This window comes from Genypterus blacodes, unplaced genomic scaffold (genome assembly GCF_046128005.1).
Source record: "Genypterus blacodes isolate CSIRO-AG114 ecotype Tasmania unplaced genomic scaffold, CSIRO-AGI_Gbla_v1 ptg000055l_1, whole genome shotgun sequence".
In the NCBI taxonomy this organism is placed as follows: Eukaryota; Metazoa; Chordata; class Actinopteri; order Ophidiiformes; family Ophidiidae; genus Genypterus; species Genypterus blacodes.
The window spans coordinates 7,784,935-7,797,966 of NW_027466867.1; the positions used below are offsets into that span (position 1 = coordinate 7,784,935).

The 13,032-nt window shown below is 42.5% G+C and overlaps 1 protein-coding gene and 1 non-coding gene across 3 annotated transcripts; both read left to right on the top strand.

Moving 5' to 3' along the window:
- The first annotated feature begins 288 nt into the window (after positions 1-288).
- On the top strand, positions 289-11,789 carry eef2k (eukaryotic elongation factor 2 kinase). 2 transcript variants are annotated; one of them, XM_076151512.1, is made up of 19 exons: positions 289-538; positions 1,374-1,656; positions 2,293-2,346; positions 3,469-3,569; positions 5,909-5,969; positions 6,055-6,092; positions 6,759-6,930; positions 7,070-7,219; positions 7,303-7,435; positions 7,533-7,660; positions 7,747-7,957; positions 8,055-8,119; positions 8,227-8,304; positions 8,689-8,745; positions 9,600-9,731; positions 10,095-10,283; positions 10,378-10,502; positions 10,977-11,155; positions 11,258-11,789. In XM_076151512.1, the coding sequence occupies exons 2-19, from the start codon at positions 1,411-1,413 to the stop codon at positions 11,365-11,367; spliced, it is 2,229 nt and encodes a 742-aa protein (XP_076007627.1). In that variant the 5' UTR covers positions 289-538; positions 1,374-1,410; the 3' UTR covers positions 11,368-11,789. The 2 variants fall into 2 exon arrangements, with proteins under 2 accessions (XP_076007627.1, XP_076007626.1); XM_076151511.1 differs by having other exon boundaries at positions 289-488.
- A 1,032-nt stretch (positions 11,790-12,821) lies between these two features.
- On the top strand, positions 12,822-12,903 carry trnal-aag (transfer RNA leucine (anticodon AAG)). The gene has a single exon. It is a non-coding gene; the product is annotated as a tRNA-Leu (tRNA).
- The last annotated feature ends 129 nt before the right edge of the window (positions 12,904-13,032 follow it).

Sequence of the window (13,032 nt, forward strand, 5' to 3'; positions counted from 1 at the left end):
CTCACTACTAGCTATTGGGTGCTGCATTCATATCCTCTCGTACATTTGTTTTTCCATTTAAAACCAATAACAATGGCTTAGGCGGAAGTTGTTTCTCGTGTTGATGTTTTGTACAATTATTAGGACAAATATATTGATAAGGTAAAAGATATGAAACTGATGTCGTCTCTTTGACTCAGGATGTCACACCTGTTTAGCGGAGGGGAGAATCGGTTTTATGTTTAACTTTGCAGGAGTCTGTCAAATTTCCCATAGCCCCGAACTCAGCAAGACGAAGAGGCGTGGTTTCCGAACGCAGGGATACGTGCCGAGGCTGAACCTAGCTGTGGTGGATTGTACGGAACTACAACCCGTTTGCCAGGCTAGTCCTCGGAACCTCAGGGCAGTTTGCGAGATCCGGGACCGAGCTAGTCTGGTCTGGTTGGATAGTTGAAACCCAGCTGCAGAGCTCTGCCTCTCTGGAAGCGTTTGAAGGAGGACGACTGCGGGTGGGTAGCATCTCTAACAACGAGTAATCTGCCAGATAAAACGATCAAAGGTGTGCCTGTGCCTCACATGATATACTGGTTTGTTTGTTATTACGAGTGTGTGTTACAGCAACAGCTCACTTTAGGTGAAAAGTTTATGATTGTGTTTGAGCACGCCGTGATATAATATGCTACTTCCATGTGGCTGCAGCAGAATCGTGTGGGGCAGGTTGTACCCACTGAAGCAGGAACTGGTGTTTACAGTTGGGCTTGGTGCATTCCTGCCGACCATCCAGCTGTCACTGTCAAAATGCACGAAGAGCTTAAAAACAGCTGACTAGGTAGTTTTTGTGCATCTTTTAAATTAGCCATCTTACAGTGAACAGCTATCAACTATTTTTTCAGTATCGATCGACCTGTTATTTTAGACTACTTTTCCAGCCCTTTCCAACTTTGAATCTCCCTTGCAAACCCAATTGTTGAACCGTAGTTAGAGGTCCTACTGCGGTCGATGGTACTTGCTCAAATATAACATTATGGACCTCTGCCTAGAACTGTAATGGGATACATTATTATATGAGTCTAACTGCATAATCACACACACTATGTTTTTGTCTTTTAGTTATTTGTGTTTGTGTGTGTGTTCTGTGCAAGTCCAAAAATATTTCACCAAGTGTGTCTGCGCTGTTGTTGTGACGATAATGAGTTATTTTGGATCCCATTGTTGTCCTGGGTTGAGATGAGGTGAGGTGCATGACGGGGGCTTAAGTGCATCAATGTCGGAATATTGATCCTAAAATCCAGCAACAATCAGACTCTCCTGTTGTTGTGTACCAACTTCACTGCTAACCATCTCCACCCTGTCTAAGTGTGCATGACTGTTCTCTCTTTCTTCCCATTGTTCAGTTCACATCTCATCTCAGACACCTCAGCAGCAGACATCATGGAGGACGACCTGATGTTCACCATGGAGGAGGACAGCGCCAAAAGGCCCCCAGCTCAACAAAGCAAACCCTACCAGCGGGCCTCGTCCTACAGCGATGCCAATGCCAGTGATGATGACGACGATGACGATCACATGATTTGCCCGATCTTTGATGAACCCAGAGAAATATGTGGCTACCTGAAGAACCTTGTGGCTAAACGACAACTTTCAAACTCTCTTCCCAAAGCCGGCTTTGTGTACGGGGTGAGCCACAACCAGAAAGATACACACTGATGTTGCATACATGCAAAGTGAACGGAATCAGTAAAACTAACAGAATGATTTTGGTTATACCTGGACGAGCAAGATCAATATTGACATTCAATATAAAGTAAAAAACAGAGTATTTGATCTGCTCATGCATAATCATCACCATTCAGTTCTGCTTATTGCCGTGAGTACAGCTCTTTGCCTTTAAAGGAAGAATTAAGTGTGTGTGTGTGTGTACACATACCGCTGTGTGTGTAGTTTGTTGATGTCTGTTCACTGAAGCTGACAGCTGGTCAGCCACCTCTTAACTGCACAGAGTCAAGAACAGGAAGCAGTGCAGAGCAGTGTTCACCTCATGTGATCGAGCTGCATGTAAACACATCTCTCATTGGTCAGGGTCCAGCGTCTCCAGACCAGCACCAAGCAGAATAATGGGTCCATTAAGGGAAAAGGAGCTCTTTTATCAGAGCCATTGTGCATTAGCCAGCAGCTGGGATGAATGGCCTTTTAGTTTTTGTCTATTGCTGTTTTATAAATCATGTAGGCAATGAATGTTATGTGCGAAGATATTATATGAATGTTGCAGCCCCTGATGAAAAACCGTCTGTTTTTTCGTCCTGTTTTGCATAGGATGAAGCCGAAACTGAAACCAGGCCATACAGGGTTTTGTCTGAGAAAGCACGGGTAAGTTACAGATCAAATCTTTCCTCTCAACCACCGCCTCCACTCCCTTCTGCCCACTATACTTCAATCTGTCCCCTCACTGTCTCAACATTATTTGTCTTTCCTCCCTTGCGTTTCACTTCCTCTCTCTTTTTCTTCATTCAGTTTTCCTGTGACTCTGTTCAACCGTGTGCATTTAGAAACAATAGAAAAGTGACCTTGCATTAAAATCATGCAATGGTTTTAATGCTATAAAGCTTATCAAGAATGCAGTAACTGCAGCACAACATACTGCAGTTACTGTAGTCGTGTCAGATGGCAACATATCCATGGAAAAATGCCATTTGATCCTGCCTCAGTCTTGTGACATGGCTCCAGTGTTGCAGCTGGCAGACCACAGGGGGCGATCACACTCCCATAGGTGAACCGGGCTCAACGGAAGACACGGTGTACACCGCTCATCGCAAACAGACACGACACTCGATCCGTCGTAAACATGGCCGTCATATTTCTGTGATGGAAGCCCTTCCCTCTAAATATAAACATGACTCGAATTCTTAATAGGACATCGTAGCAGAGAGTCGTGTTAGTGTGCACGTCTTGATGGGTCAGGCTTGCGTAACTGATACAGGCTTGTGTTACGAGCAACACTTGATTCATAGTTACTACTAAAAGAGTTATTTGTAGAGCATTAACAGATGACAACAGTACAACGATACACAAGCGTAAAAATCCATTTAAAACTTATAGATATTGAGTTATTATTGGATTCTTAGCATGGAGTCTACTATTTTCCTTCACATCTATGTATTATTTCTCTATCAGCTCATATCTATATCTCTATATATAGTTCTATTTCTTGCTCACCCACCTTTTTGCGTGTCTTCAGCCATAATTTATCGATTTTGTTGTCTGTCTTCCTCCCAAACCTGCCAAAATGGTGATCGTGCACGCTGCCATTGGAACTCCAGTTGTGAAACCATTGTACAGATCCTGGGTGCTGCTTTCATTTACTTTGGCGTGTCTGTGGTTTTTGTGTGGATAGATCAGCTGCATTGTAGACAACCTCTCCAGTCCTGTCGCCCCAAAGCTGATACAAAACAAATACAGTGCGCTAATGAGAATTGTCTCTCGGTCGGGCAGGCGTTATGGAGACATGCGATCGAAAAGGCCAAAGCCATGCCGGACCCCTGGGCTCACTTCCATCTGGAGGACATAGAGACCGAACCCTGTAAACGCTTCAGGTACTGATAACTTCATTATTGTCATCTCGCTAATGTTCATTCTGGGATGTACAGAAGTTAGACCTTCAAATGTCATAGAGGCAATTAAGTGTTAAAAATGTTAATTCTGTGTGGATACCAATCAGTAAGTTCATGGAATTGAATGCCTTTTGCGTGTTTAATCATGTTATTGACTAATTTGTGGCATTATGTGACACATTCTCATCATCTACAGAAATTGTCCACATTGATTTTTAAATAGTCTTGCTAGTGTCTTGAAATGTAATGTCTATAATTGTCCACCTCTTCATATGTGTGTTAAAACATCTAAATGGCTTCTATAGCTGTGATCCAGATCGTAACTCAAAAGACAAAGAAAATGTTCAGATGTTTTTAGGACTTTAGGCGTTAAGGCTAAGATTGCTAGATTTTATTTTGAAGGTATAAATACTAACATCTATACTCCATAACTGCATGTCTCCAAAAGGTATTGCTGTATCAGTGGACATTTAATATTCTCCCCTCTGTATCTGTGGGCTCAAATGTAGGTCAGTGGTGCTAATCTTAACTGTAGACAGATATTACTGCCTGCTCACTGGGTACATTAATCGTTGATCCCCCTGGAACCTGTCCAGCTCTTATCTCATAACCTGGGTGGGATATTGTGTGCACAGCCTGATATTGTGCCCAAGATGGCGAGTACAAACAGAACACGGGACGGCTGCTGTTCCATGCCCAGGATGGAGTTAAAAATGGGCGTGGAGCAGAAATGAACCAACGCATTCTGGAAGCTCCGACTGTGTTATGCCTCGCCTCTGTGTCAAGACTCTTACATAACTCAGGACGTGGACAGAGAGGGGAGGGGCCGTTTCAGGAGCAGGGATTTGCCTTTGCCTTGTTTTTTTTCATTTGCTAATTTTAACCCTGTGTAACCTCACTCTTCTATGTCCCTCTGATGCCCCCTTCAGAGTGAACTTAATGGAATGAAAGACACGGTACACTGTGTGCCTTGGCTCAGGCGTTGGTGATGAAAAGGAATAGAGCGCTAGATTTCGGGGAAAAGGAATAGCAGAGACACCCCGTGTGTGTAAAAGGCTACATTAGTTACGGTGAATAACTGGGGCAAGGGCCAAGGGCAGCAGCTTGACTTTATCAGGACTTGCACCCTGACAACAAATAAACACACTAACCTAGATATACAGTTTACACCCACACACACCCACCCACCCTTACCACTGCTTGTATTACCATATTTGATCAGGCTTTTCAATGGCTGCATTCATTCCTTACTCTCACTTCCAACTTTAAACAACAGCTTAGTACATTCAGTCCTGCATTTGCAAGTATAATTTTGAAGGGCTGGTACTTTACATTAGTGTTTACTTTTTTGTGGACTTTAGACTTCTACACTTATCTGATGATTATGCCTAGTTAGTACTTTTTAAAGTATGATTTTGCAAGGAGGAAGGAAAGGAAGTTTCAGCTGCTCTAGAAATCTGCAAAAATCTGTGAAAAGGTCTCCAACTTGTCAAGCAGAATAACTTCAATGCTTGATGCAGTCATATATTCTACAAAGATATTAATATTTGTTTTACTTCTTTTCAAGAGCTCAAGGTTCAAGCTTCTGGCCTGGCCTGACAAGCTTGGCATTGCTCTGCTATGTCATATGAGTCGTACCACATGCTGATTGCACCACCAGCTGAACACCAGGATTGCATCAAATTGCAACTGGTATAACTTTTTTCTACTTTCTATTCAGGCATCCAGTTTAATAAATCCTTCAAACACACACATGCACAACATCATTTCTGTCTTTCATCTCTCATGGTTTTCTTTTCCTGTAGAGGAAATGGGAGGCTTGGTGTGTGTGTTTTCATGATAAGAAGCAGGACAAACAGTGCTTTGACTCACAGCACTGACATAGGAAAGTTTCTTGTTATTTTAATAGCTTGTTGTTATCGGGATGGGCTGGATTTATTGACCACGACGAGAGGCCTCAGAATGGCAGCCGTCACAGAGTTGTCTGCTGTCCTGGGAGGATGATTTGTAATGTAACAGGTGAATGACAAAGAGAGGTGCCACAGATGTTACAGGGTTAGGAGGTCAGCAGTGTGGTGTTATTCTAACCCACAGTGACCCTAAATGACCGTAATGTAATGTAATGTAATGTAATGAGACGTACACATACCCACTTTGCTCACTATAAGACAGGACAGAACTCCAACCACCACCCTCTGTTCCTGTCCACCTGTCCTTTAAAGGGAACTAACAATACTCTGAAAATAATTATATAGATGCTCATGATGATTATATTCTATTCAGTAGATTTGAGTTTGACTTTATTCTGTCTCTCCTCACAGGTACAATGCCATCACAAAAGACTGGGCAGAAGATGTGGTTCATATCAAGATGGCGGTTCAGGTGTGAATCCATCCTACAAAAGAGACTTTTTTGGGGGGAAAACTAAAAATTGTCGCTTACCATTTCGTTTCTTTCTTTCTCACAGCCCTTTGGGAAAGGTGCCATGAGGGAGTGCTTCAGAACGTAAGTTTAATTATTTCCCCACATTTAGCAGAAACAGAGCATTCTAGAAACAGAGCCATTAATGGCTGCTGTATAAACAATGCTCTACTGTGCGACACTCTGCAGGTTCTCATTCCTCACATTTCTGACTCCAACCCACAAGGCTCAGTGCTGACTGGGTCCATATCTTCAGAGCTTAAGATGGCTATAGCTCAGTGATGTTTCCTATGATGGCAACAATGCTTCACTTTTAATTCATCCTCATACACGCTTCTGTTACCTGCATATCCATTATTTAGGGGAAACAGACAGAAAGTGACTTTTGTTGCGAAAAACAAACGATAATATTACAAAATTCAAAAATCTCAAACCCAAACCTAATAATTGTTAAGAATTGGACTTAGTCTAATCACTGTTTGCGGAAACCCAGTGAAACAGTGACTTTGGCAAAACCTAAATAACAAAGACAGGTCCAAGCAGGTTCTTCCAAAGGACGTAGTGTTCTGTAGATCCTGTTTGAGTGGTTTGTTGTTTGTGTGGCTGTAAAGGCAGTTGTTTTTATTAGGGACAATACAGTGTGTGATCTTTGCTTTAGGGCTACAATATACATTTTGATAATGATTTCCAGCTGTACGTGCTTTAATTACTTTACACTTCTAATTCATCTCTTATTTCCCTTTCCCTCAGGAAGAAGCTGTCTAATTTCTCACACAGCAGTAACTGGAAGTCGGCATCCAACTATGTGTCCAAGCGTTACATGGAGACAGTGGACAGAAATGTCTACTTTGAGGACGTCAGGCTGCAGATGGAGGCCAAACTGTGGGGGGAGGAGTACAATCGCCACAAGCCTCCCAAACAGGTAGAGGAGGAGGAATGATTACGTCATCTGCAGTTTAGTCTTCAAATCAGACTTCAGAAGTCAAGAAGTCATTCGATTTAACGACGGCACATTTTTTATCTCTCATTGAGGAAATCTAACAGTTTGACTATTATTTCAGGTGGACATCGTGCAGATGTGTGTGATGGAGATGAGCAACAGGCCTGGCAAACCCCTCTACCACTTGGAGCACTACATTGAGGGAAAATACATCAAATACAACTCCAACTCCGGCTTTGTGAGGGACGAAAACATCCGTCTCACTCCACAGGTAAGTGACGTCACTTTTCGGTCTTCGTGTTTACACTGCGAGCGATCACCAGTTTTGTTTCACTCATCCCCTCTCTCTGTCAGGCCTTCAGTCACTTCAGCTTTGAACGCTCGGGCCACCAGCTGATCGTGGTGGACATCCAGGGGGTGGGAGACCTCTACACAGACCCTCAGATCCACACAGAGGAAGGGACTGACTTCGGAGACGGGAATTTGGGTACAGATGTTGTTACTTTTGAACAGCACAGAGTCTTTTCAGGTGTGTGGCTGCTCTATACAAAAAGTGTAACATCTCGATCGTGCTTGTGTTTCAGGAGTGCGAGGCATGGCGCTGTACTTCCACTCCCACCTGTGTAACAAAATCTGCAAGAGTATGGGCCTGACACCATTCGACCTTTCTCCTGGGGAAAAGTCCCAACTGGACGGCACCAACAAACTACTTGTAATATTATTATTATATGATCTTAAGAGTCAAATAACTATAGGCAAGGGTCACAATGATAACTCAGTCCACTTTTCTTTCCTTAGAAATCAGCTAAGACAGTGCTCCGGGGCTCCGAGGAGATCTGTGGTTCTCCTCGCGTCCGCACATTTTCGTCCAGCCGAATGCCTCCCATGTTAACCCGTCTGTCAGAGACTTCGTCTACAGATGAGAACATTAGCGATGCGGACTCTGTCCCCTGCTCCCCTCTAATGCTGCCCTGCTCCCCACTTGGATACCTGGGCAGGTCTCCTGGTGGTACGCAAATTAGTGGATTTCACAGATAAACACGTATTATTTACATATTTCGGTGTGATAACGTGACGTTAATTGGGAAGTTGCATTTGATTTACAGGTTCGTATTTGCAAGGACTGTATGAACAGGAGCGATTCAACAACAACAATGTAGGTGAACATAAGGTGAGTGGCTTAGTAAGTCTTCTATTTATATACATATATGAGATTGTAGTGCAGGGCTGCAGTAGTGCTTCAGATCACTGCACTGTTTTCTGTGTTTTTGTCTCCAGGAGTCTGAGAGTGGAGGTGACAGTGGCTGCCCCAGTGAGAGGAGGAGCGAGGGGGATCAGAATGACCACATGGAAGGGGTAAAACTTAACACTTTCACCTTCTCTTTTTTTTAATGAAATTGAAAATAGAGATAGATTAATTATTAAAGCACACACTTTTACTGTATACTGTTTATACTACATATAATATGAATAAATACATGTTGTGTTAGCCGGAGTTTAATACTTCAGATATTAGCCGCTATGAATGTGTTGAATATTTGTTTTATTTTGACTGAAAATACAGTTAATTTTACTTTTTGCAGTGCATTAACTTGATTTACTTTTGTTCTAAAACATTTATTTTCCATACAGAATGCATACATGTACCTACGTGCATGTAATTGGCTGTTTCTCTGTCAACATTTCCTGGTTGGACTGTTGACTTGGAATTTTTGTAATGCATGTTGTATCATCATGTAGGCCCATCATCGCAACCACAGACATTATTCTGAGTCGGATGACGACAGTGTCAGACGGGTAAACAAACGTAGAAACCGCAGTGTGTAAACATCCTCACTACCTTGATCACAATCATCCTCTTGATAACTTTCCTTTAATTCCTCGCCCTTCCTCACCTTGTCTTTTCCTCCCTCTTTATCACTTTTCACCACCACAGTGTGTCCTGACTTTCCTTCTGATTCCTACATTGCTGCTCTTTTTGTTCCCTCACTAGAGGAAGATGGTCACTCCCTCGAGATTTGCTGTATACTTAGAATCAGGCAGTTTTAATGACAGACTGGTGATTATCTGCATGGAGTCTGTTGTGATGTCTTATTGCAAAAAAAAAAAAAAAAAAAGCTTTGTCTTTACTGAATGATCATGATCCAGACATTAAATTGGTACACATATGTGTCAAGCATGATTCTCAAAATCAGATTTGAGCCGTGTCAGAGTGCTGTTAAAATGTCACGCCAAAACACCATCTACCTCTATCTTCCTCACCACACTTATTAATCTCACCATATCAGCCTGCTGTGTGTGCTTATATTCCCAAATTACACATAATTTGTCATTGGCTGACTAACAGCTCAACAGGGATGTACTCCTCTAGTTTTGAGGTCAAAGTTCATGTGTGTAGAGCCCAGGCTGTGCCACTGGAATCATTGTAGGGCTCCATGACTCTAGTGGCACACTCTAAGCTCCACACATTTCACCAATTAATTCAAAGCGGCGCAAACCTTTGTGGTGTGGGTACATCCCTGAGAGCGGAATGTGATTTCTACTTCCATTCACCACCTTTTACCTTGGCTTTGTGATGAAGCACGCGCGGTCACATCCTCATTCGTGTCTTCTTTCTCCTCCTTGTACCCCGACTGTCTGATTCTACACAGATGACAGAAGAGAAGTGGAACTTCTTCCATTCATCTCGTTCTCATGTCCACCGCTCTTCCTGTGTGGCTACTGAGATGGAGCGAATCAGTTCTCTGTTCCAGAAGAAGATTGGCCAGTCGATCCTCGGCAAGGTAAGAACATCCACAATCTGCTAAAATTACTGTTGACTATTTTCAGGTGCAGAATGGAGGCCACAGTAATGAGTTTTGTAATTTAGGAGGCCAAATGAGATCACATGAAATTATCCAGTTGAACTCTAAATCCACCATCTCTCAGTGTGTTAACATGCATGTGGAGACATTGATTATATTTCAATTAAGCCGTAACTTGATTTGTTTCTATATGTAAACACTCTAATGCACTGGTTCCCAAACTTTTTGTTTCGCACCCCCCTTTTATAGATCAGAAGTTTTTCGCGCCCCCCCTACGTGCATCTACTTTACATGATTGTAGCAGGATGAATTTCACAAACATGTTCTCTCACCCTCTCTCAGGTCCACATCGCGATGGTGCGGTACCATGAAGCGGGTCGTTTCTGTGAGAAGGACGAGCAATGGGATGAGGATTCAGCCATGTACCACCTGGAGAGAGCAGCCCTGTGTGGTGAGCTGGAGGCCATCATAGTCATGGGGCAGTGCCTCATGCAGCTGCCTCATCACATACTGCCTGATATGGACCTGGAGGTGCAGTTTATTTAATTTTTCCTCTGCAGTTGTCTTTCACTTTGCACTCAATTTGAGTTTATCCTCTGACCTGTTTGTGTTGTGTTTTTGGCAGGATAATGCAGGAAACAGGATGAAAGGTTTCAAGTATCTTCTGCAGGGTGCTGATGCTGGTGACAGATCCTCTATGATCATAGCTGCCAAAGCCTATGACACAGGAATCAATCTGTCAGCTGACAGGTGCGAGAAAACAATTTTATGCACTTTTCATGTATTTTGAAATACAATGACTTTATCTGTAATGATGGAAAAGGTTTGTCTTTAAATTGGCAAAAAGACTAGATCAGAGGACGGCTGAGCATAGTGTCTAAATGCCCTCTAATTTGATCTTCAATGGTACTTTCATCATATTTATTGCCTTTTCTTTTCTTTTTTGCTGTGGTTCTATCTTTTCATCGAATGGCAGCTGATAGGGTGTTATAGACATTCCTGCTGCCATTCACAATACAATAATGTTCTCTTGCATCTGTATGGTGAAATACATTTGACAAAGTTTGTCCTGATAAAGATTTTCTGTAAAATACTGCCCCCTAGATGATTCTTGGGGGAGTTTTTCCACCGCAGACTTTTTGACGGCACTAATGGTTGAGTACAGTAAATGCCAAACATTTCCATTTTGGATGAATTCTTGCATCTTGTCTTTGAATTATCCAGAAAGCAAGACTGGGTTGAAGCGGTTCACTGGTATGACAATGCTTTGAACATGTTGGACTATGACGAGGGGGGAGACTTTGATGCAATGCAGGATGAGCCCCGTTACCTGCTGCTGGCCAGAATGGCAGAGATGTATCAAGTGGGAGGCTTCAAGCTTACTGCAGACCCACAGAGAGCAGGTATACACATCAATACTGTAACATGTATCCTTGATGGGAAAACTGTATTTGTTAACTATCACTTCCACAGTTGCCTCTCATACCATCTGTGTATTCCTGCAGGTGATATGTTTACAGAGGCAGCAGAAGCAGCCACGGAGGCCATGAAAGGGCGGCTGGCTAACCAGTACTACATGAAAGCTGAGGAAGCCTGGGCACTAATGGAGGAGTAATGAGAGCTAATCGTGGAGCTTTTTTTATGATAAAAAGGCATTGGTGTTACATTTTGTAAAAGACACCAAAAACAGACTCACAGTTACAGTTTACATATTTTGTAATTATCGCGTTTTTGCAATAGGTGCTTTTTTTGTGGGTGTGTTTCTCCTTCTCAGCCCCACAAAGACAGGCTTGAATCTCCCAAGTTTCTGTTGTGCTCTTCTTCTGTAGGTGGTCTCCACTTCATTTCTTTTTTTTAACCCTGTCGCTGTTTACCCTTTGGCTACATGAATGTAGTAGTATGCGCAAGTGATGTTGCTGAAGAATCAAAAAGGAGCCTGCAATTTACTTATTTTGCCATTGACATTGAGTGTTTGTAAGACAAAAAAAAGAATGCTTGGAATATATAAATGTAAAATAAAGTTTGCATTGCATTTTATTGCAATTCTTTCTTTTTGCAAAATGTTGTCTTTCCCTGAATTTACTCTGTGTTAAGCCTATTATCTAACTGCTGTAAATGGAGAGCGTGTGTGTATGTATATACAGGAGAATACAATGAGCACCAATCCTCCAATCCCCCTCAACATGCCAGAAACATTGTTCAGGGGTCCATGTTCTTGTTCACGCACTTCCCCACTCCTGGCTTTGTTGTGATTAACCTCTTTCTCTCGCTCGTCAGAGCCTCTGATTAGGAAATCAGGTTCACTTGCGTTGATAACTAACAGGGGATAAGAGAGAGCGAGAGGAGTGAGGGGAGGCTCCCTACTAGCAGCGATTTTTCGGTTTTGTTAACAGAAGTTTGCTTTATTGTTTGGGTTGGAGTTTGCTGGCTTTGCTGGCTTTGCTGTTTGTGGTTTTGTTTTGAGTTAGGTAAGTATTTTTTATCATCAATAGGCCAAACTGGATCAGACGTCCTATGCTGTGGTTTGGTCTAGATCCTTTCCCTGCGTCTGTTCTGTTTGGCTAAACTTTGTTTTAACTGCATCCTTGTGTTGCATTTCCATACGTTGTGGTTTCTTCTGAGCCTTATTTTGTAATTTATTTGCATTACCAAATAATAGTAGTGCCTAACTTCCTCAGCCTGTGTGTGCTCATGGCAGCCCTACACAGCCTTCTCAATGGGAAAGAGAGCCGGCAGTGGGCAAGATGTCATTGAAGGTGATGAGGAAAGTGTCCCTGGGCCTGCTCAGATGCTTTGCTCTAATAATATTTTAAGCAGAAAATTTGTAAATTTGTTTAGCTATTGTAGGATTGTCTTAGTTAGATTAAACATGTACAAATCTTCTAGTATTAAATCTTAAATCCTTTCTGATATGGTAAAGAGCTCAAGAACAATCGAACAGAAAGTATAGACAAGAGGGTTGGGATTTACAGAGACAGAACCAGACAAATGTGTATATTTTATGATTTACACATGAATATGCCGAGTATTAGGATCAAATTTCTTTTACTTCGCCTAATTGTGCATCAAGGTAGCGTGGCCGAGCGGTCTAAGGCGCTGGATTAAGGCTCCAGTCTCTTCGGAGGCGTGGGTTCAAATCCCACCGCTGCCAGTAATGTTTTGTCGAACTTTCTTGGCCCTAGAACACTTTGACAACAACGCCAACAAATAAACCACACACTCCCAAAAGCAACAATAGTCATTTTTAAGAGCCATTGTGCGCATATATCAATGTGTGTGA

What these genes read in the sequence shown, in the direction of transcription:
- eef2k (XM_076151512.1), top strand. Translation starts at nt 1,411, where the DNA reads ATGGAGGACGACCTGATGTTCACCATGGAGGAGGACAGCGCCAAAAGG. An exon ending in AAGCCGGCTTTGTGTACGGG is followed by an intron (nt 1,657 to 2,292) that starts GTGAGCCACAAC and finishes TGTTTTGCATAG; the next exon opens with GATGAAGCCGAAACTGAAAC. An exon ending in CTTCGGAGACGGGAATTTGG is followed by an intron (nt 7,436 to 7,532) that starts GTACAGATGTTG and finishes CTTGTGTTTCAG; the next exon opens with GAGTGCGAGGCATGGCGCTG.